The 22775-nt window shown below is 57.7% G+C and overlaps 1 protein-coding gene across 2 annotated transcripts; it reads left to right on the top strand.

The window, feature by feature from the left end:
• Nucleotides 1-327: 327 nt before the first annotated feature.
• On the top strand, nucleotides 328-18114 carry LOXL1 (lysyl oxidase like 1). Of its 2 annotated transcripts, XM_068958738.1 has the most exons (8): nucleotides 328-477; nucleotides 869-2451; nucleotides 11680-11788; nucleotides 13139-13276; nucleotides 13760-13916; nucleotides 14105-14200; nucleotides 15003-15118; nucleotides 16720-18114. In XM_068958738.1, the coding sequence occupies exons 2-8, from the start codon at nucleotides 1314-1316 to the stop codon at nucleotides 16724-16726; spliced, it is 1761 nt and encodes a 586-aa protein (XP_068814839.1). In that variant the 5' UTR covers nucleotides 328-477; nucleotides 869-1313; the 3' UTR covers nucleotides 16727-18114. The 2 variants fall into 2 exon arrangements, with proteins under 2 accessions (XP_068814839.1, XP_068814838.1); XM_068958737.1 differs by lacking the exon at nucleotides 328-477 and having other exon boundaries at nucleotides 844-2451.
• The last annotated feature ends 4661 nt before the right edge of the window (nucleotides 18115-22775 follow it).

The following is a 22775-nucleotide window of genomic DNA, read 5'->3' as shown; positions in this document are numbered from 1 at the left end:
TTCATTCCAGTTAAAAACAAACAAACAAACAAAAAAGGAATGTCAACTTTTGATCCTGCTTTGAAACGATCCCAACATTTCAAGCTCGGGGAATGTTTTGCAGCCCGGACTATCCCGTTTCGGTTGAGTTTGTTTCGGGGGGAGGTAGAAGGAGGGCTTTTTTTTTTTTTTTTTTTTTTTTTTGGATTGCTCTAAATCCAAACCCTCTGGGGGCAACTGGAGAATTTAAGACCTGTTTGAAAACAGGCCGTGCGCTCCGGGGTAAAAAAGACGATTAAAACGTCTCTCGAATCTCAGAGGGAAACCTGAGCTCTTTATGAGCCAGGAGACGGATGAAAGCGGCCCGTTTCGGAGCGGTTTCCCGAGGCCGCGGTAACCTCTCCCTCGTCCTCCCCGGACCGTAGCTACGTGGTCAAACAACGCACCGGGCTCGGCCGCCGTCCCAAAAGAGACAAGGAGCGGCGGCTGTTGGGCTCGGTACGAGGCTCGCCGAGGTCGCCGGCGTGGGGTTTTGCAGGTGGTGCTGGTGGAGGGCGGTCAGCCGGTGGGACCAGCATCTCCCGGCTTAAAAACCTCTGCGTGGGAGCAGGACCCGTGGCTCCGAGCGGGGATTTGCAGGTGGGCTCGGGGACGAGCGGAGGCGCAGCGTGCCGGCCGCGGACGTGCCACCACCTCGTCACCCGGGCCGGAGCTGGTGTGACCCCGGGGGGGCCGGCGCGCGGGAGCCGCTGGGTGGGCGGGTGGGGGGTGGGGGCCGCCGGATTTGTGCGGCCGGTGCGCGGGCAGCTGGTGGTCTCTAGGACCCAGCGGAGGCGAGCTGTCCCGAAACCCTCCAAACTTTTTCACAGCCTCTCGCTTATTCATTCAGCTCAGGAGCGAACCCATCCAGCTCGGCGCGCGCGAGGGAGAGCGCCAGCGGGAGAGGGCTGGAGGAAGGGACATCCCAGCCCGGGACGTTGCCGCGATGTGAAAAAAAAAAAAAAAAAAAAAAAAAAAAACAACCCAAAACCCGCTCGGGGAGACGCCCGGCGAAGCCTTTGCAGGATCCGACGGGGGCTCGTTTTCCCTGCTGCGAGTATCCCAAGGCGATCGGGCGTCTCGGGGGCCTCCCCATGGAGGCGGCCGGAGCGCCGCGCCGAGCCCAGCCGCCCGGGAACGGGCAGAGTTAGAGCCGCCGGCCTTCGGGAAGCCGCCGCCGAGAGAGGGAGAGAGAGGGAGACAGAGAGAGGAAACGTTATCGGGGCGGCAGCGAGCCGGGCCGCCTCTCGGGCTGCGTTTGAACGCCGCGGGGCTCGTTGAGAGGAGCGGCGACGATGGAGGGCGGCCGCTGGGAGCTGCGGGCCGTGCTGGGCTGCGGGCTGCTCCTCCTGGCCCGGGGGCAAGCGCCGCAGGGCGGCCACGAGCCCTGGCGCCAGCTGATCCAGTGGGAGAACAACGGCCGCGTCTACAGCCTCCTCAACACGGGCTCCGAGTACGTGCCCGCCGGGCACGAGCGGCCCGGCAGCGTGCCCCGCGTCCTGCTGGCCGACGCGGCCCGCGGCCCCGCCGGCAGGCCGCCGGGAAACGTGCGCAGGCAGGCGCCCGCCGTGCCCCTCCGCGCCGGCTCCGACACGGTGCGCGGGCAGACGCGGCATCCTTTCGGCTTCGGCCAAGTGCCCGACAACTGGCGCGAGGGACCCGTGGGCGACAGCACCGGCTCGCAGCGGATTCGGCCGGCCGGCGGCCGCCAGCGGCAGGCGGCTTCCTCCTCCTCCTCCTCCTCCTCGGCGTCCTTCGCGTATTCCTCCTTCGGGCAGCCGCCCTACGCGCAGGTGCCCTTCCAGCAGCCGCCTTTCGTCAGCCAGTACGAGAGCTACGACGGCCCCGCGCCGCGCGCCTACGACGAGGCGTACGCCTACTACCGCGGCGCGGGGGCCGGCGCGGCGGCCGTGGCCTCGGCCGGCGCCAGCGTGCTGTACCCCTTCGCCCCGCCGCGCGCCCGCTACGACGAGTACGGCGAGGAGCAGAGCCCCTACCGAGCCCAAGGCTACTACCCAGGCCAGGAGCGGCCCTACGTGCCGGCGGCGGCGCAGCCCCCGGACGGCCTCGACCGCCGCTACTCCCACAGCCTCTACCACGACGCCGGGGCCGCCTTCGAGCAAGGCGGTCAGGACGCGGCGGCCGTCGGCGCCGACAGCTCGCTGGGCAACGCCGGCGCCGCTTACGGACCCGAGGCGCCGTCGAGCCGGTACCCGCCTTACGGCAACGTGCCGGCCGAGCCGTACGTGCCGCCTCGCGGCGCGGAGCCGCAGCCGCCCTACCGGCCGCTGGAGCCCTACGGGGCAGCTCGCCCGGAGCCCTTCCTGCCCGCCAGGAGCCCCGAGGTGCCCCAAGCGCTCCCCGACGGCCAAGCCGCCAACCAGCCCCGGCTCAGCGTGGGCAGCGTCTACAGGCCCAGCCAGAACGGACGGGGTGAGTGTGCCAGGCGGCCCCGAGGGACGTCGCCTGGGCGGCCGCCGGCCCGCGCCGGGGGGTGAGGACGCGCTGCCGGCCGAGGTGCTGCCGAGGGTCTGGGGCTGCTGGGTGACCCTCGCGGGAGCGTCGGGCCGGGCGGTGGGGAAGAGGGAGGGAGGAGAGGCTCTGCAAAGGTCCGAGTCCCAGTGGGGTGCCGGCTGGCGTTGCTGGGGTGGGTTGGTGCTGCGTCCTGTGTCCCCCCCCGCTACGCTCGTGGGGTGGGCGTGTGGCGTGCGCTGGGTCACGCCGTGTTTGCGGGGTGCGCCTGTGCTGGGTGCACCCTGCTTTTGCAGGGTGCGTCTGTGCTGGGTGCATCCTGCGTTCGCGGGGTGCGTCTGTGCTGCGTCCATCCTGCATCTGTGGGGTGCATCTGTGCTGGGTGCATCCTGCGTCTGCGGGGTGCATCTGTGCTAGGTGCACGCTGCATCTGCGGGGTGCATCTGTGCTGGGTGCATCCTGCGTTCGCGGAGTGCGTCTGTGCTGTGTCCATCCTGCATCTGTGGGGTGCATCTGTGCTGGGTGCACGCTGTGTTTGCGGGGTGCATCTGTGCTGGGTGCACGCTGCGTCTGCGGGGTGCGTCTGTGCTGTGTCCATCCTGCATCTGTGGGGTGCATCTGTGCTGTGTGCATCCTGCGTCTGCGGGGTGCATCTGTGCTGTGCGCACACCACATTTGAGGGGTGCGTCTGTGCTGCATCTCTCAGGCTGCATTTTGCTGATTGCCCTCCACGCCGTGCTGGCCACACATGGAGCGAGGCAGCGGGTGCTGAGCTGTGGCCCAGCTCTGCACTGCTATCTGCAGCCCTCAAGGGAGCAGCGTAGCAAAGGTCACAGCAGGGACACTGTAACTTCGCGTCCTACTGACCCCGATAGTGACGAAACCCTGTGGCTTTTGGCGGAGGCTTGCGGAGAGTTTTTGCTCCGCGTTGAAATTTGAAGCAAGGCCTGCGGACGTGAGCAGAAGCAGCCCAAGGGAGCTGTTTCTTGCCCGTCTCCTGGGAAGCCCTTCTCAGCTGGAGCCTCTGACCTGCACGACCCCTAAAACCATCCAACCCCATGGTTTCTGAGAAAAGCCTATCCCAGATGGTTCGTGCTCAGTGAGAAGTGTTAGTCCCGGCCCTACTTGAGTGCAGCTCCGTTGCGTGCAAGGAAGTAAACAGAGTAAGAACAGCCAGCCTGGGTCAACCCGAGGTTCATCTGGCCCCACAGAAGATGTGTGGGAAAGAGCTTAGGAGCAGAGTTTGTGCAGGGAGACTTCCTCCAGACCTCTCTCCTCCCCACGTCTAGCAGTAGCCCCTTGCGAGCAGCAGCTCAGTACGGGATTAACGGCTTCTGGCTGGCCTCAGGACAAGGTTTAGGGCTGGTCCCATATAACTAAGGGGGAGATGCCTCAATGCTAAAGAGCCAGGTGCCCTGGCAGAGGGACAAGGTGGATCTCCAGGCCAGCTGTGGAGGTGGAAGTGATGGAGAAAACAGCAGTGACTCAGTGACCGCAAGGAGAGGAGCTAGGATTTTAGTTCCTAGCTAATACAGTTTTTTTTTTTTTTAAGCACGGCCCTGCTCTTAGCATGAATTGGCCCTTCATTGGTGTCCTTTAGAGGAAGACGTAGTCACATTGGCTGCATCAGCACAGGCTGTCCTGTGGATGTCCTGCGTCCTGGCTCATCCTACATCCCTGGGGTGGATGTGTGCTGCATGCTCGGGCTCACAGCCTATTACGTTACAGCAGAAGTCCTAACTGAACCATACGAGGCGCTGTACGAGCAGGGAATAGAGATCAGCCCAGGGAATCGGCCATGCAAACAGGAGGCAGCCAAAGGAGAGGACAGAGGGACACTACTTTGGCCCTAGCACCTTTCTGAGGCCATCCCCCTGTATGCCCTGTCTACCGCAGTCCTCTCTCGTCCAGGCCATCTGGTCACTATCTCCAGCCACGCTTCTATCTGGGGAAAGCTGTCACCTCCCTGGGCGTTACAAAAGGAGGCCTTTAAATGCAGAGCCACCCTTCAGGCAGGGTTTGTAATTGGTCAAATCACTTTTAAAACGGAATCGAACGTTAATTACGCTCCTAATCTCTTCAAGCTCTGAGTAATCCAGCGCAGTTCCAGCTCACGGTCTGCAAGGAATGTGCGGCATTCCAGGCCACTCGCTGTGCTGGCTTACAGGCACCTGGGGATTTTAATTAAGCAATCAGATCACTGGCTTTTACAAGTTGGCTTGTAAGGGCTGCATGAGCATCGTCATTTGTCTGCCTCCTTCCATCCAAAATACCCAACAAAGACATCTTAGAAGACTATAGTTGAAAGCCGTTCACAGTCCCGTTCTGGCACAAGTACAGGCGAAAGGCAAGAGCTGTTCAACCTCTGGCTCTGTTTTGGTCCTCGCTAATGGCTGTGATAGTCTGCATTCAGGCTCTTCCTGGCTCATTCTGCCTGCCAGGTTACTGCCGTTTTGTGCCAACAATGACATGGTAGAGCGTCCGACAGCGCGGCGCCGTGGCTGAGTAATGGCCACGCACAGCAGTAATTAGTGCGATGTGCTGCTTAGCTCTGCTGCATGAGGGGAAGAACAGGCTGGGAAGTGGGGCTAGCTATGCTAAACCACATGGGTGCTTTCTGTCTGCGTTCCTGGTCCTGAGGCTGGTCGTAGCGTTGGTGGCCTCTTGGTGGAAGCTGGAGGGATTACAATGAGGGTTGTGAGTCTGGTCTTAGGCATGAGCTTGAATCTCCATGGAACCAGCAGTGTAGACAGACCCCAGAGTGGTTGCCATCTCTAGGTTTCACCACACTTTCCGTGGTGTAGTTCATAGCTACTCCCTCTACTCCAGGCGTGGGTAAGTGGAAGAGACTGTTACCGCCCTGGTGTGACTTCTGTCTTCTTGAAGCATCAGACCCAAGTGGAAGTGGAAGATGAGGGTCACAGACGGCTTGTTCAAGAGAAGGAAATGCAGCAGACTAGGCTGTGGCAAGGAGAGAGGGACAGATAGCAAAAGCCCTCAGATCTCCTACCTGTGAGCACTTGAAGAGGACAAAGTGTCCACAATGACAGTAGATCCCAGAGAAAATGGGGAAGCCTCCAGGGGCATTTTAATCCATGCAGAGGTCTGTGTTTCAAGTTGATTCCAGGTGCCATCCTGCTCTCAAAATCAGACTTATCCAGGGACCAAATCACAAACCCTCCTTCTCATGCAAAGGAGGTCTTGGCTTGCGAAAGCCAAACCCGGGCAGAGTCTGAACCGTGTTATCAATCATGTCAGAAGCGTGGGGACTAATATCCCCCGGTCCTCCCTAATATTGTGTGGATACCCTGTGCCTGAGTTACAGCATGGGAGGGAAGCCTGTGGATCATGGGGGTTGGAGTCCTTCCCGGTGGCTTTGTGGCCTGTCTGTGGGGATGCAGGCTGGAGCCTTAGGAAGCCCAATGGATCTGATAGCTTCAGCACTAAACCATGCATCCTGCACAGGGCTGCTAAGTTTTGCTCTGAGTGTTAAGGTTTCCTCAGGATGTGAATGTCATGACAGGCTGACACGAATGTGTCAGTTCCTGCTGGGACTTGTGCTCCTGATGTACCTCCTGTTACTGTCTCTGCTGCTGACTAACCCTTTCCCACCACCCTTGGCAGCAAAGTCCTCTCTGAGCTCAGACGGGATCTTCTCCAGAAGGTTCGTTATCTGAGCAGCTATCTGCTGCATGGCTCTAGCTGTTTCTCGGTGTTGCAGAGCCGTATAATAGAGATACTACTTTCCCACATGTCATCCCTTGGCCTTTATGGGCCCTATGGGGACTGTGAGTTCCTCAAAACCGGGGAGGCATCTTCTCGTGTGCTGGGACAGTGCCTGGTTTTAGCTGGACCCTCAGCAGGAAAACGTAGCGCGGGGCACATGGTTCCTTGGGAGGATGGATGCAATTGCATGATTAACAGTGCTTGCAAAACAGCAGGGCCTCTGAGAAAGCCACCCCATGCAACCAACAGAACCTGGGGGAGTGGGAATGAGTTGGAGATCCTGCTAGATGTAACCGCTTTCCTTTGGACACCGGCACTGGGAGAGCAGCCGGGGGGGCCTGTGAATTCTCTCCTTTGTACCTAGCAAACTCCGACCAGCAGGATCGGAGGTTCCCACCTCTTACCTGGAGTCACTTCTTTCTGGTTGAGGAGAAAGCAGCGCTCTGCCAAGAGGCTGTGACTATGGAAAATTCCAGCCTTTGAGGGCATATGAGGCCTCAAGCCTGTACTGGAGCGCAGACCCCTCCAAGCCCATGTTTCATGCAAGCAATGCTGAACAAAGGGCTAATTTTATGAGTTTGACCTCATCTCCTTTTGGCCTGGCTCCGAGGGCTTGGGAAGCAGAGGGAAGCAGTGTCTGTATATATTCTTGTCAACTTGCAATATTAAACACATGTGAACTTTCTAAAATAAAAACAACCCCTGTCCCTCCTCCTTGCTCCATTTACTCTATGGTTTGTTTTTCCCTCTGTCTCCTCTAATGTGTCTCTGAGTCAGCTTCATGGAGCCTGTGTCAGCCTCATCCATTTTTCTTCTCCTATGTTCAGCTTGCCTGCTTTTATTTCCAGCACGTGGTGTAGTCTCTCTGTTATACCTTAGGCTATGTTTAAGAGCCTCCTCTTTGTCTGATCTCCCTCTTTTTCTGTCTTTCTCTTGTTCCTCCCCTCCTTCGTTTCTTCCTCCTCTTCTCCTGATTGACCACAACAGTTTTTCCCTGAAAAATACGCCAGTGGTTTACTTCTTGCCTTGTCCTCAAATGCTGCAGAAAAAAAAGCTTGTGGGAAATATTCAGCTTCAGAAACCAGAGCAAGAAGGAGGTGTCTCTTTGGACAAAGCTGACTATTGCTAAATTGTGATTCAGCTCCTGCAACGCAGACATTAGCCAAGACATCTGTCTAGCTGTCTGTCTATATTTAAAAAAAAAAATCCCCTTTTTATTTTGCCTCTTGGTTTCCGACCTTATACTGTTCAGGTCTGGGGAGTGGTTTCCCCGCTCCCTTGAGAACTAGGCACCCATGTTTTATTTCTGAATGGGGGCGGGTTTTGGAAATCATATGCCTCCAGGAGCTGGAGATTTGTGCTCCACTTGTAGCAGAGCCCCTGTCCTCAGGGCCCTGCGTAGCTGGTGCACTGGCACCCGAGGATGCGCTAGCCTGAGGACAGGGCACCCGGGCAGATGCTTCGGCTGTAGCCGTGGGTCAGAAGCAATCGCTGACCCCTGGGGTAGCCTTCTCTTTCGGTGGGCTTGGTGGGATGCGGCTGGTGGCGGGATGCAGTTTGATGTCACTGCTTGTCCATCCGCTCCCCAATCGTCATCGCCAAGCATCAGGCGATGAAGCGATCAGAGTGGAGCAGTGATGCTGGGAAGACCTTCATCCCTCTGGGAGAGGTCAGCCCCAGCTGGACCAGAACAGGGCCAAGCACCAAGCCCTGGCCCTTATCTTCTCCCTCTTGCCCTGATAGGGAAACCGCATGGCATGGGCAGGCGGCTGAGATAGTGCTTTTGGTCTCCTGCTTGGAAAGTGGGCAGGAGAGCCTGGAGCATCCCGGGCGCTGGAGCCCCGACACCGCCCAGCCCAGGAGGGCAGGGAGGGCAGCAGGGGTGGCTCGTCTCGCAGCTCAGGATGCCATCCTTTCCCGGCTCATGGCGAAGAAGGGCATCCTCGTGTTCTCCAGATCTGGCTGCGGTACGGCCGCAGCGTGCCCTTTGCCGGGGCGGAGGTGCGGAGCCCCGGGGCTGGGGACAGCGGTGCGTCCCCGCTGCACCGCCGGCGGCCGCGGCGCCCCGATCCTCCTGCCTCCACATGGCTCTGATTAGATTTATTTGCCTTTTCTTTCCGTGGATGTACGCGGGTCACCTAGCAACCCAGCATATTTCTCGCCGCTTCCCGCCGGGATTTGACTCGGCGGCGTGGGTGGAGGTTGGGGGGGGGGACGAGCGGGCGGCCGCCCGGCGGGGGGCCCCAGCCCTCTCCCCGCCGCCGGGGATGGGGCCTCGGGCGAGGGGCAAGGCTCGGTTCCCGCGGCTTGGCGGGACGTTTTTTTTCCCCACGGACGCTCGCCAGGCCGAGCGGCGACGCGCTGGCTGCCCTGGGAGTCCCTGAGCTTCGGCCGCTTGCGTCCTGCCGCCCCCGGTGGCCACCGCGCCGCGTCCCCTCCGGGGTCCCGAAGGGTCCCTGGGCACAACCACTGTCCCCCGAGGTGGCTGGGAGGAGAGGGGCAGCCTCGCCGCCCCTGCCCTGGCGCCAGCTGATGGGGCCCCGGCATCCCAGCTGGTATAAAACTGGCAAAATGGGGTTTGGGGGTGAGTTGGGAGTAGAGCTGGATGGCTCCGGGGGCTCCTTGCCTCCCACCGCTCTCCGATGGAAGGCGAGAACGGGAGCACGTCGCGCCAGGCGGCGCGGACCCGGGCGCCCTGCCGCCCGCGCCCAGCCCCGCGCACCTGCACAAACAGCACGCTAGCGACCATGCCTTTTTATTGGGATTATTTTCGTGGTGCGTAACACGGAAATCTTCTCGGGCTGATGGCCGGGCTGGCTGGAAGGGAGGGAGCGGGAGACGGGAAGGCCAAGCGTTTTCTTGCTGTCGTTCCCCCCATCTGGAGTTACTCGGGGGGGCTGCCAGGCCCAGGGCTGGCAGATGGGAGAGCCCCGGACTAAGTCCAAACAGAGGAACACCCCAGCCCACGCCGATCCCGGCCAGGCGCCGGTACAACCCTGCAGTACCGCTGGGTTGAAGGGAAAAAAGAAAAAAAAAAAAGTGCTATTGGGAAAGGAGTCAGGTTTCTATCGGGGACGTCCAAGAATTTATTATAAACAACAGCGAGGAGGAAACGTTAGTTTCTAAATGATGACAAATGTTCGTCTCCGAGCGTTTGCGTGAAATCGTCTTGCAAGCAGGCCGAGCCCCAGCGCTGGATGGGCTCCCTGTGAGGCGGCCGAGCTGCTTGGCGGGGGGCTCGCTCGCTCGCTCGCTCTCCTCCTTTTTTATTTTTTTGCAAAGAGGAAGAACTTCTTTGACTGAGCAGCACTGATTTTCGCCGCTCCCCCCGCCGCACTGCGCCCAGACCCCCTCCCGGGCATTACATCACCAGCGATGACCAAGCATCGAGGCAGGAAACGAGCTCCGATCCAGTGACGTGATCCCTCAAGGGAAGCCAGGCCAAGAAACAAGAAGGCATTGTTCTTTTTGCCCGTGGAAAAAAAGCCAAAAAAAAAAAAAAAGGAAAAAAGGAGGTGGAAATAAAGAAGCACGTTCAAAACGCTCGTGGTGCAAAAAGAGTTGCTGACCCAGCTTGCCTGAAGCTAACGGAAAGGCTCTCGCGGCATCTCATGGGCTTCCCTGCAAGGCCGGTGGTGTGGGACAGGGGCCGGACTGACTGGGCCAGGCGTCCAAAGGTGGCAGAGGAGGCTGGGACCTGATTGAGGCTTCTCTTTTGCAGCCAGGGTCAGCGTGATCCTGATCCCAAGAAGCCTCCGATTCTCTGTGCTTCATCCTCTTGATGAGCAACATCTGAGGAGACTTTGGGAGGAAATGGCTCGGTGGTCCTGGGAGGAGGCTTTGGGAAATTGGAGGCAGTGGGAGGTGAAAGGATATTTCTGGGAGGAGAGACCTATTTCTTGTGGCCATGGGGCCAGCCTGGGTCAGGGTTCAAGTCAGGCTCTTTCGCTGCCCATGAGGGGCCTGAGGAACACAATGCTGGGTCCAGCTGAGGTCTATCACGGTTTGGGAAGCCAAGGGAGCCTCCGCCTGTCCCCAAGCTCGCTCCAGCCTCTCCTGGCCACCTTGCATCACTGCCGCCTCGGCCAGGCTGCGTCCCTTCCCAGCAAGCCTGCATGCCCAGAAACGGGGGGGTTGCTGGTGGGCCAAGGTACGAGCACTCAGGGATGCTGTTGTGAAACCACAGCTAGCTAACAATCCTTCCTTTAATAAATAAATAAATAAATAAATAAATAAATAAAATAACAGGACGACATCTCCTTGGCAGGGACTATCTGGAGTTTACTTTGTCTAGTCCCAAAATATAAGACTCTGAGGGCAATGTTGGAAACAAAAAGGGCAGAGGAACAATAGCACTTGAGGCCAAAAGCCGGGTTCATCTCCTCTTCCACAGGCCTCACAGCTCTGCTGTGGGCTAGATGTGAGCCCGGGGTGCACAAATCTGCCCTTGGCCTCCCTACTCCTGGAGCCCAGGCATGAGATCTGGACTGTTGCCTGGAGAAAAAGAGATGAAAACTGCTGATTTCCAGGTCCTCACCTCAAAGAAAAGCTTTAAAGACATGACAAATGTGACCTGAGCAGAGTGCATTCTCCCTGAGTCTGCAGGCAGCCTGAAGGTCAGCTCCTGGGAGCCTGTGACTTGGCTTAGCCCACGATGCAGTAGGTGTGAGCAAACTTACCCTGTTGCCCGCCGCCCTGGGCCAGGACTCGCTCTGCCGCTCGTGGCTGAGCCGTGGTGCCCAAGTCAGGCTGGTGCAGGAGACGTTTGGCCAAGGCATGGCACGATTCACCTCTCCAGCCATCCTGAGTGAGCAGAGCATCTCGTTTCATCAGGACCCTGCTTGGGAACAGTTTGGGACGAAGGGGCCGTCCTGGGTAGGGGGAGACGGTGAGCTTGCTGCTCTCTGAGCCTGGGCATTGGTGGTTTAAAACAGGACTCAATGATGCTTTCTGAGGCCCTTACACAAGCAGCTCTCATCACTACTAGGTGTGGGAAAGGCAAAAGAGAAACGGATCATGGGATACCCCTTTCCCAGTATCATGTCACCCCTCCATCCCTGGCTGCTGTTCAGGTAGGAGCTGATGGCACGGCGAGTCTGGAAAGGAGGAAACCCAATAATCCCTCGCCCGTCTGATGGGTAACACGGCCAGCGAAGTCTCTCATTTAATCAGTTCCAGGAGGACGGGTTAAGCAATGCAGCTTTTGAAAATGCAAGATTTCGATTTGCCAACAAAAGCCGTGGGGTTGGGGTGGGGAGGGGGAAAGAGGATTTTCCGTCTTTAGCTGAAATTAAAAAAACATGCCTATCACCAAAGCAAACCTTCCCAACGAGGTCAGGGCCGGCTGCCTCCGAGTCTGGGAATGCTGTCAGGCGTGCACATGCAAGGAGACCCTTGGTAAATTGAGGGTAAATCACTTTGTCTGCCAGAGCCTTTTCTCAGGACTGTCTTACCTCTTCACAGGCCTCCCTGACTTGGTGCCGGATCCAAACTACGTCCAGGCCTCCACCTACGTCCAGAGAGCTCACCTCTACTCCCTGCGCTGCGCCGCGGAGGAGAAGTGCCTGGCCAGGTAGGAGCATGGTGGTGCCGGGGCAAGCGGCCAGTGTGCGCTGCCTGCAGCGGGCTGTGGGTCTGGTTTGAGCATGGGATGGCTTGGTAGCAGCTCCAGCAAGGGAGCTTCACCTGCTCATCCGCCAAATATAATCTCGTTCATGGTAGGTTGATGTTATTGCACCCAAAAGCAGTATGCGCCCTGGTGCCTGTGCTCAATCAACATTTGGCGATGAGCCTGCTCAGGGCTTGGCAGCCCTGCAGCCCCACCGCACATGCAGGACAGACGGCAAATTTAGCACCACATAAACCGAACAACTTAGTGAAGCATCTGCTAATTCCTCCGGCTTGTCGCTCATGGTGTAATCCCTCTCCCCCGAGGGGTGTAAAAAGAGAGAAAATACTTGCGCTCCACCTTTCCTGCTTGGAGCAAGAGGGGAGACCTTGAGGCTCTCAGGGAGCTGGGGCCGCTGTGAGCTAACAGGGCATGGCCAGATGCTAGGAAAAAGTGAAAAGGGCTGATGTGAGAAGAGAAGAGAAGAGAAGAGAAGAGAAGAGAAGAGAAGAGAAGAGAAGAGAAGAGAAGAGAAGAGAAGAGAAGAGAAGAGAAGAGAGAAGAGAAGAAGAGAGAAGAGAAGAGAAGAAGAGAAGAGAAGAGAAGAGAAGAGAAGAGAAGAGAAGAGAAGAGAAGAGAAGAGAAGAGAAGAGAAGAGAAGAGAAGAGAAGAGAAGAGAAGAGAAGAGAAGAGAAGAGAAGAGAAGAGAAGAGAAGAGAAGAGAAGAGAAGAGAAGAGAAGAGAAGAGAAGAGACAAAAAAAGTTGTTTGGCAGGTGCAGGCTGGGAAGAGGGGGAGCACTTCTCTCCTGTTATTATTATTTTTTCATAATCTGTTTTTCCACTAAGGAAAATCTTCCTACAGATTTATTTGCTGGGGATTTTTTTCTCTCTTCAACCCGCCCGTCTGAGGTCTGCTGCCAGCCACCGCTGAGCTGCAGAAGAGCCAGCTGCTCCAGCCAGCTTTCAGAGAGCCGTCCAGCATCTCTGCAGCCTGGGTTGGCAAAAGGGCTGTGTCTAGCAGGCACTTTAGGAAAATTTGGCATCCCGGCTATCTCCTTCTAGGAGAGCAGCACTCAGGGAAATCCAGCCTCCTTTAGGGATACTGAGCTCTTCGGGACCTTCTCTCCCGTGGCGAAGCCCAGGCAGACCTGAGCGCTGAATCAGGGGTGCTGCCGCACAGAGGTGCCGACTGCGCCTCTGTCACTGTCGGGAAGGGATGTCCGGAAGGGTGGGTGGGCAGGGTGGCCAAGGATGCACAGCCTTCCCTGGCTCCAAGGGCCATGACTGTCCCCCCTTTCTTTCCCTGTGCCCAGCACCGCCTACACCGCCGAGGCCACTGACTACGATGTGCGGGTGCTGCTGAGGTTCCCACAGCGGGTGAAGAACCAGGGCACAGCGGACTTTCTTCCCAGCCGTCCCCGGCACAGCTGGGAATGGCACAGCTGTCACCAGTGAGTGGGGACCCGTGGGCAGTGGGAAGCAGAGGTAGTGTGTCAGGGGCTTCGTTGAGCACTCGGCTGGATCAGGGCCCAGAGCTGCTGAGCCCCTGCATTTCATTCATGGGCTGGCTCTCCTAAATGTCCCCATCCCTCCTCCTTCTGCTTATTTCCTCACTCCCTCTCCCCTGCCATTTTAACAGCATTTTCCCCTCTTCTCCTTTTTTGTTCCTTTCTTTGTCTCTCTGCTTCTCCAAGATTTTTGATCCCCTTGCATTGCCCATCTTCTTCCCTTCTTTGCCCCAGTTACCACCAAGCTCCTGCACTTATGTCCTGCAGGCTAGCTTAGACATGGGGCCATAGGGGACCCGGGGGTGTGGAGCTGCTCCCAGCCCCAGCATCTTCCCAAACACATGGCCAGGGAGGGGTGGGGGGGGGCAAGTGTGATGTTTGGGTCCCACGACGGGCACAGTCACCCTCATGCTGGCTTCCCCCCAGGCACTACCACAGCATGGACGAGTTCAGCCACTATGACCTCCTGGATGCCACCACGGGGAGGAAGGTGGCCGAGGGCCACAAGGCCAGCTTCTGCCTGGAGGACACCACCTGCGACTTTGGGAACTTGAAGCGCTATGCCTGCACGTCGCACACCCAGGTGGGCTGGGGCGAGTGGGGCCTAGAGGAGGCTGGGAGGAGAGGGAGATGCTCGACCAGAGGCTACAGAAGACCCACCTCGCTATTTAAGCCATGGTTAAGACATCACCTCCGCCGACCGGAGATGCTCGAGGGGCACCGCAGGGCTCCTCAGCCTCCAAAGCCAGGCTGCCTCTCTTCTTCCCACAGGGCTTGAGTCCGGGTTGCTACGACACCTACAATGCCGATATCGACTGCCAGTGGATCGACATAACAGACGTGCAGCCGGGGAATTATGTCCTAAAGGTGAGTGCTGTGGCTCGCCAGGGAGATTTCCAACCTCTCGCGGGGAGATTTCCAACCGTTATAAATTCGGGGGTTGGTCTGGGTTCTCTCAACCAGCTGGTTTGGGAAAGTCCACCTTTTTTTTTGTATATGTTCACACTCACACTTGAGACACCAGCCTAAAAAATGGATGGAAATATGGGTTAAAGAGCTCCCCTTCACTCTCTGGGGATACCAGATGCTCTTTGGGGGTTTAAACATTTCGTGATCTCTATGTCTCACCTTCTCAGCCAGGAATTACCCTCCCTCAGCTGAGCTGCTGTAACGCACCCAGTAGAGCTCCCCATGCTGCCATCTTCTTCAACACACATTGGGCATGTGGGCACTTAGCTCAAACTTAGCATTTTGCAAAGCTTTTTAACCACAGGAGCACCTAATCTTTTTATTTCACTGAAAAAGCACTTGTTTAATCTTTTCAGGGGGAAAACCCCCTCTCCCACCTTGCAACAATTGGTTTTATTTCTAGGAAATGGGACAAAGGAAAAGGCTCACCTGTGGCAGCCCCTCCGTTACCCCCTTCCCCCAGCTCTCTTTGTTACCTTGCCTGCACATGGGAAGTGTGTACCTGTTTTTAAAATAAGAATAACTGAATGCTGCTGTTTGGTGGGGTGTGAGCCCCAGACTGGGACATGCTGATGTTATCCCACAACGCATGGCCATGATGCGTTCATCAGGGAGCCCTTCTCTCCCTGTTCCCTGGAGGGGAATTTTTTCCGTGATTATTAATTTTTAAGGGGTGCCATTTCTCACCTTTCTCCCTTAGGTCCAAGTGAACCCCAAATATATCGTCCTGGAGTCTGACTTTACCAACAACGTGGTGAGGTGCAATATTCACTACACGGGACGCTACGTTGCCACGACAAACTGCAAAATTTCCCAGTAAGGAAATGCCCAAGCGGGTCTGTCTCTGTCTGTCTGTCTACTCAGGCGCCCACCTTTTCGTTGGTCCGCATCCCTCTCGTCCATCATTTATCCTCAGCATCAGAGAACATGAGAAAACCAGAGACAGGACATGGGGTGGAGCAGGGAGAGGTTTGTCTGTGAATTGGGGTCAGGGACGGATGAAGAAAAATGGGTGGAAAGACTGCAGGAAAAGCAAATCTCTTACAGAGGCTAGAGCTAAAGGGTCTTGGAGCAGCACTGGGGATTAGAGTTAGCATTTCTCAGTGCCAGCAAAGCCCACATGAAGGGGTGGAGGAAAGGTTTGCCCTGAGCAGCGCCAGGGAGGCGCAGGGAGCGCCCGCAGCTTTTGCAGCTGCTATTGAGCTAAGGTCCTGCCCAGACTGGGCTCCTGCGAACCGGGAGCAGATGCTTGGGGGACAAAAATAATGCTAAAGTAAAGATAGGGCTCTTTGCCCAGTGATATGCTAGTAGCTTCAGCTACCAGCGCATCAGGGGCTTCACACGCTGGAAGTTGCCTCCAGGGAAATGTCTAGTGAGCCTTTTGCCTAGGTTGCCCCAGCTGGCCAGGAGGCTCCTGCAGCCACGAGTCCCACACCTGAAATAGGTGCTGCGTCTGCCAAGCCCTGTTGTCACCTCTCTGTCTGCAGGCTGCTGGGGCAGCGGTTGACCCTACGGCTTGGGGGATCACGGTGACCATATGGCTTGGGGGGGGTCAGGGTGGCCATATGGCCCCCAGGGCATCAGCAGAGCGAGGTCTGGCCGCCCTGGTTTGCAGTAATGCTCCCGGTCCCCATCAGGGCAGGACTGCTGCAGCAGTGTGTGCATGCACTGGTCCCAAAGCTGAGCCTGAGGTGTTCTCACCACCACGGGGAAAACAGAGGATTCCTGCCAAAATTCAGGGAATCAGATGGGCAGACAGAACCTGCTGGCCTTGGGGTCGGAGAACAGGTTGAAGTACTGCTGCTAGGCAGGACAGTACGGATCTAACTAAACTGTAGGAGGCCAGGACTTGCAGGGAGGTGGCCAAAGTCCCTAGGGCTGCCGTCCCTAAAGGGATTTCACTTCTGGTATAAAGGGATTACCTCACTTCTGGTAGCTGGTGTGAGTGGCTCTGCTTGCTGGAGGATCATTTTGATGGGTGCAGCTCCCCATGGATGCTGGCTGCCCAGTACAGGCTCTCCCAGTACGGTCACAACAAAAACATCATACTGTTCTCACAGCACCTCCTTGGCAGCATAAAATAGTGTTTTTGACCCAAGAAGTTTAATTGTTTTTCTCCCCCCCCCCCTTGTCTAGGCCTTCTGTGCAAACCTCAAAACCAAGTTTTGGTTTGGATTTGGCAAATGCTTGTGGGGCGGGGGGAGGGGGGCAGGTGTTTTGTTCTGTTTCTTAATGCTGGGTGTTTATGCTTAATTTCCTCTGGTTTCTGGTTCTTGTGGGGAAATAGAGCAAAGCTGTTTTCAATGCAAATTTTCAACAGAAAACCTCTGCCATGCTGCTCTTAACTAATACAAAAATCATCCTGAGAGTGCCTCTGTACCGCACTACTCAAATGCTCGGCTTTCTTCTTGTTGCAGATCTTGATCTGAGCAGGGCTGGAGGGATGCCATCTGCCTCAGCCTCCCAAGCTCTGCTTCCCTCTCGAGAAAGCATGTGAGATGGCCTCCTCTGCGACACAAGGGGCCGCGGGGCCCATCAGCTGGTCCTCCAGCCTGCAGCTCCTCGAGACCAAAAATAGAAACCACCAAAAAGTCATTGCTTAATATTGAAATGAATGGAATGAGAGTGACTATTTTAAATATTTTTATACTTCACTTTTCTTTAATCTTCATCATTTTTGTTGTTTTCCGTTTCCTCCTGGAAGCCAATGATAAATTTTAGCTGGAATAAAGGAAGGGTTGTTATTTGGCAAGCCGGGCCGGTATGCTGTAGATCACATTTAGCAGTAGAGAGCTCTGTAGTCTAAACCATGCCCTTCTGCATTTCTGGGCGGGGGATCTCTAGTGATGCTGTAAACCCCATACCACCTCCTCGAGGTAAGAAAACAGCTGTGATTCGGGGGTGCTTCACTGTCAGAGCTGCCAAATCCCTCTAGTCGTCTGCTGGCGGTTGGGACGCTCCTGAGGCCATAACAGGGTGCTTGGCCCAAACAGAGCGCCTACTCTCAGTGATTGCAACATCACTACGTTACGGTTATTGTACTTTCAGAGCAGCCACGACCAAGACCTCCATGGACAGGTGCTTTCTGGAAATGGCACGGAACCAGCCCCCGTCTGCAGAAGTCACCCCAAAGCAAGGTGCTGTCTCTGCTAGCCAGAGCTTTCCCCTTCCTGGGGCTGCCTCTGGCCTGCAGTGGTGCTGGTGTAGTCAAGAGCCAAAGCTGCTGGGCGATTTAATGTATATTGAGTCACCTGGGAATCTGGCCAGCTTAACAGGGGTTTGCGCCTTCTGTTCTGTTTTTAAAATTGTGGAAGGGTTTCCAAGCCCTTCACATGACTGGAAATCTGTTTTATTATTATTATTATTATTTTCACAAGCTTTAAAAAGTGAAATCATTAAAACACATTTCTTTTGACGGTTTGTTTTTTACCTGAGGGAAAGCCTTTCTGGGCAGTATCCTGACCCCCCTGTGCCAGCTCCGCGGGGTGTAAGGGCATGAGACACCGAAATGCAATGCAAGCAAGAGCCGCCCTGCCAGGTCCTGCTGCCTCCCCAGCCTAGGGCAAGGGAGGCAGGGAGAGGGCTAAGATGGGCGAGTATGTAATGGTGAGGGTGAACCTGGTGTTAGCACCTTCAGAGCACTGGCAGGGGCTTCCGGGCTCTGGCTCGCGAGAGACGTGGTTCATGGCAGGGTGGTCCTGGAAAGACCCACCTGTGATCCATGATGGGTGTCCTGCTGCTTATGGGTGACACGGTGCCTTTTTCTTCCGTGAGCTGACAAATGAAATAAAATCCTTTTCCCATGGCGATAATGAAGGGGTAATGTAATTATTCACTTGCCTAGCGCTCCTTGCAGCTGCTGATCCCAGTCAACACAGGTGAGGAAGAGCACCCTCCTCATCTCCTCAGTACCTCCATGACATGCCACGGATGCCCCTTGCGCTCTCCTTCACAGGCCAGGGAAAAGCAGCTCCTGCCTCAAGGGGATGCTGAGAGGCATAGCCAGGTTATCTAGGGGAACAGACCCAAAATGTGGAGTTTGGGTCTGCTTTGGGCTTTGTCCCAGTTGCAAAGAGATTGGCTCCATGGTTCACAGCATGGTTCACTTCTCCATGTAACTGTGAGCTGAGCTGGGGCAGGTTCGAAAAAGCCACCCAGAGCTGTCCTGCAGCAAATGGCAGCAGGTCAGGGGTGGACCAGGGCAGGGAACTTCAACCTGTGCTCCTTCGAGCATCATTTCTCCAGGGGAGCAGGCACTCCCCCTTTCCTTCCTGGTAGGGGGACTCCATCCGATCCCACGTTAACATGTGGCCTCCCCCTCCATAGCCCATGCAAACTGTCTGTCCTCCAGAGACTGGGGTCTTGCCTGTTGGCACTAACAGAGACCCTGTTAGCACTGGTGGGCTTTTGCCTGATCCTGCTCTCCAGCCGCTGGGAAGACAGTGGAGCCGATGCCCTCCTGAAGGCTGCACAGGCCCAGCCACCTCCACGTGAGTAGGGCGAGCGCTGCTCCTATGGCAAGCAAGGCTCCAGAGAGCTTGATGTGAGTGAATGTCCAAACGATGTTACTGGATGTCCTCGGGCAGAAAATCGGGTGGGAATCTCTCCTGAGAGCTGACCTGAGGGAAACCATGGGCTTTTTCTTCTTCTCCTTTGGTAAGCCTGGCCAGCAGGTGAGGAACCTAGAGGAAGCTTGAAAATAAATAGCTGGTTCCATACAAGAAGTTTGCTAGGTCCTTGGGAATCCCTCCACTAAAATAAACGAAAAGCTCAGCGTTTTCGGTGTAACTAGCTTGAGCCTGATCCTGGCTTTATGCTCCTTCTCAGAGCCCTGGGAAGTTGCCGTGTCCAGCCAAGCCCTGTGACTTGGCCAAGCAGCCAGGCTTGTGCGGGCCACAGAGGCATTCCCTTCCCAGCCAGGCCCTGGGAGAGGAGAGCTCTGGTTTTTCCTTGGCCTCGCTGGGCATTGGCAAGCAGCCCGGCTTGCTGATCAGCAGATTTCTTGTTCTCGTGGCCTGCAGGCTCGTGTGACGCCTCATTCCTCACCCTGCTCCATATGGGCTCCTCTACCCTGCTCGGCCGTGCCAGCACCCCAGCTCCAGACTGGGCACGGCTGGGGTGGCTCTTGGTGCAGCAAGGAGGGACGGGAGACTTGGCTGGCAGCGCAGGTCCTTGCGCTTCCCCGCTCGGGGGAAGGATGCTGGTTGATAAGGGGTGGATAAGGCAGCGGGAGGAACGGCCTTGCCCTTTGCCTCCGTGCCTTGCTATGGCTGGCAGGGCGGCAGGACGGTCGCAGCATCGCCTGCGGACAAAGGGAGCAAACGCCTCCGGGGGCATTGGCTGCGGGGAGATAAAAACCTCCTTTCCTCCCCCGCTGCGCACAGCTCCCTTCGGAAACGCAGCGATGCCCCGGCGTTTCCTAGAGAGGGAGCGCACGAAGCGTCGGGGCAGGAAGGGCGTCCGTGCCCCGGAGCCGGCCCTCGCTCCAGCCCCAGCGCTGGCACGGAGCCGGCAAGCCCTCGCAGCCCAGGAAAGCTGCTGCGTCCGGTCAGCCTTCGTTTTGCTTGGGAACCTTTTTATTTTCCCTTTGGAGAGGACAAAGCCAACAGTTTGTGTAAAAACGAGCTGCAGATTTTGAGCAGGGAAGTGATCCCCAGCCCTGGAGCAAAACTCTTTGGGAAGTTGCAGAGAAGTCACGCAGCGAGGCCGTCCCCATGCCGTGATCCCCCCCGCCCAAACCTTCCCTTCTGCTTTCCCAAACCGCGGAGCATGTGTTGGACACGGCACCCGTTCTTGGTGACGTCCTCGCCCCGTGGTCTGGAGCCACCACGCTGGGGTGCAGGGGGCTGAAACCAGGTTTGGGGGGCGGACGCAGGAGGTGGGTTTCCAGCTCTCCTGCACATCTCCTGGGCCTGCCGTCCCCAGCCTTGCTCACTCCTCCAGTCCTGCCTGCTCATCCCCACCTCCCAGGGCTGCAAAAATCAGAGCTGGGAGAGGCAAAAAAGGCTGAGCTGCTGGTTTCAAAAAGGCTCCGACCAGCAAAGGCAGCGTTGGCGAGGACCCAGGCACCCTGCAGGCTCTTTCAACACCTGCACGGATGCCTCCTCACCAACGCTTTCGCAGCCTGCTCGGGAGGAACGCGAGTGCCGTGCCGTCCTGTCGCCCCGCCGCCAAACTCCCGCAAGGCTCCCCACCTCGCGCGGCTCCAGCATCCCCTGCTGAGGCCCCGGCAGCATCAGTGAGATGAAAACAAGCACCCGGGAGCCACCGCGAGAAAAAAAACCCATTGCAAAATTTGTTGTTTTTTTTTTTTTTTTAAAGAAAAACGGCTGCCGAGCGGAGGAGAACAGGTCAAGGCGAAGCCGGGAAGGCACGCGAGGAATGTGGCAGGGGTTCAGCACATTCCTGCCGCGCTTAACTCTTGGCGGGCGGGAGGTGGCGGAGGCCTTGCCAGGCGGGATGCTGCCGGCCGCCTCGCCTCCCGCAGGGGAGACAGCCACCTCCAGCACCCTGCCCGACCGGGCGAGCTCGGCCAGCGAAGGAGCCCGAGCCTGGCCCGCGCTGCCACCGCCGCTGCTGAAACGGCCCCTGCACCCAGCCCCGGGTGCTCTGGGTGGGTGCTGTGGGTGGGGTGGGAAGGGCCGGGTACCATTTGCACCCGGCATCTGCCTTGAATATGACAGTGTTGAGCCCTCCTGGCCATTTCCAGGGCCTTGCTTGAGTTTGCAACTGCAGAGCAGGTTCGATCCACGCTGGTGGTGGTAGGTTCAGCCCCTTCGGGGTATCACCCCAAAACCCCCACAGACAGCTGGCCTCAGCCCCGGTCCTTCCCTTTGCTGCGGGGGCCGATGGAGAGCAGCTCAGCCCCAGTGACGAGGAATTAAATCATTTCCTCTCCCTCCGGCCCTGGGGAGGCCTGAGCCCACTCCACCCCGCGGACCGAACCCCGGGAACACCCCGGCTGTGCCGCACTTCATATCGCAAACATCCCGGGTCCGGCGGGGCCGGGGCTCATCCCTGCGCGAGAGGCAGCTCTCATCTCGTCGCAGCCCCGATTGCCCCCGACGCCAGGGCCCTTCGCACCCCGTTTCCGTCGAGGTTGTACAGCGCCTAGCACGGCGAGCAGCTGGGACCTGCACGGGGCAGCTCGGAGCTTGAGCTGCCCCAGGGCACACGGGGTGGCAGGGGGACGAGGAGGACCGGAGCGATGCCCCCGGCAGCATCCCCGATTTACGGCGCCCCGAAGGCGGGCGGGAGCGTGCCGCAGACGGCCTGAGCTGGTTTCCCCGCGCGGGCTGGGAACGCCTCGGCTGGCAGCCAGGAGACGCTGAGCCGGCGCCCAGCGCAGCGTTTGGGGCTCGGCCCGACCGAGGTGCCAAGCCCCATCCTTGAGCTCAAAGGAGGGAAAGGAAAGAAGAGGCGAGCAAGGGAGCGGGGACGTTGCCGGCAGGAGCACCATCCTGCTGGCCCCGGGAGATAGAGCTGGGGAGAAGCAGGGCACTTGGACCAGCCCTTAAGGCAGGGACTGGGAGGACTGGTTTAACCCTTTGGGCCCCAGCTGCCCCCCCTCACTCACTGGTTACAATAATTTTGCCCCGCTATTACAGCGAGCCCTGAGCTGGGATGTGCTAGGCGCTGTACGGACGCATGAGCCCAGCTCCAGCAAGGTGCTTTAAGTTGTGAATTGTCCCAAAATTGAATGGGTGCAGAACCATGGTCCTTCCTCTGGCTCCCCAAAATTCCCTCCCCCCCCCCCACGCCACATGGTTCGGGGAGGGACGGCAGAGGGTGAGAAGAGCGGAGGACACAGCTGACCTTCTCCTGTTTTGGGACTGGGTGGGACAGAGAAATTTTTTCATCTTTCCTGGCCAAGTGGTGAACTACGAGTGACTCAGGACTGAGGCACCGGGCCGGCCCCCAAGGCTGGACTGCAGCAGGTCTCAGTGAGGCCAGACCTGGACAGCTTGGCTGGAGGTTTTGAAAACCAGCAGCCCCCAAGGCCAGGTCTCCGCCTCCACCTGGCCCAGGCTGAAGGACACGGCTCAGGGGCTGTGAGCCTGGGTTGCACCGCAGGTTTCCCCTTCCCAGCGTGACGCACCCTGGCTACGTCCTGCTCGGCACCGCGGTCCCATGAACCAGCATGGCCGTGGCAAGTCCATCCCTTTGCGAGTCAGGGAAACTGAGGCAGCCGGGAGCAGACAGGCTCCCATCACCCCACCTGAGCCAAGGCTCAGCTTAGGGCTGTCCCTGGGAGGCGGAGGCCCTTCCAGGTGCCAGGGAGGGGGACACGAGCTGTGCGATGGCAAGGGGGCTGGGAGTCTCCCCGACTAGTGCTCCCCCTTGGCACAGAAATACTGAGAAACTTTGCTGAGAACAGCCTGAAGGACCGCGGACGTGCTTTGGGCAAAGCTCCCCTGTCCCACCGTGGGCACCCGTTTCAGTGATGCGTCTGCACTTGCCCGGGCTGTGAACC

Source organism: Struthio camelus, chromosome 12 (genome assembly GCF_040807025.1).
Source record: "Struthio camelus isolate bStrCam1 chromosome 12, bStrCam1.hap1, whole genome shotgun sequence".
NCBI lineage: Eukaryota > Metazoa > Chordata > Aves > Struthioniformes > Struthionidae > Struthio > Struthio camelus.
This window is presented reverse-complemented; position numbering and strand designations above follow the sequence as displayed.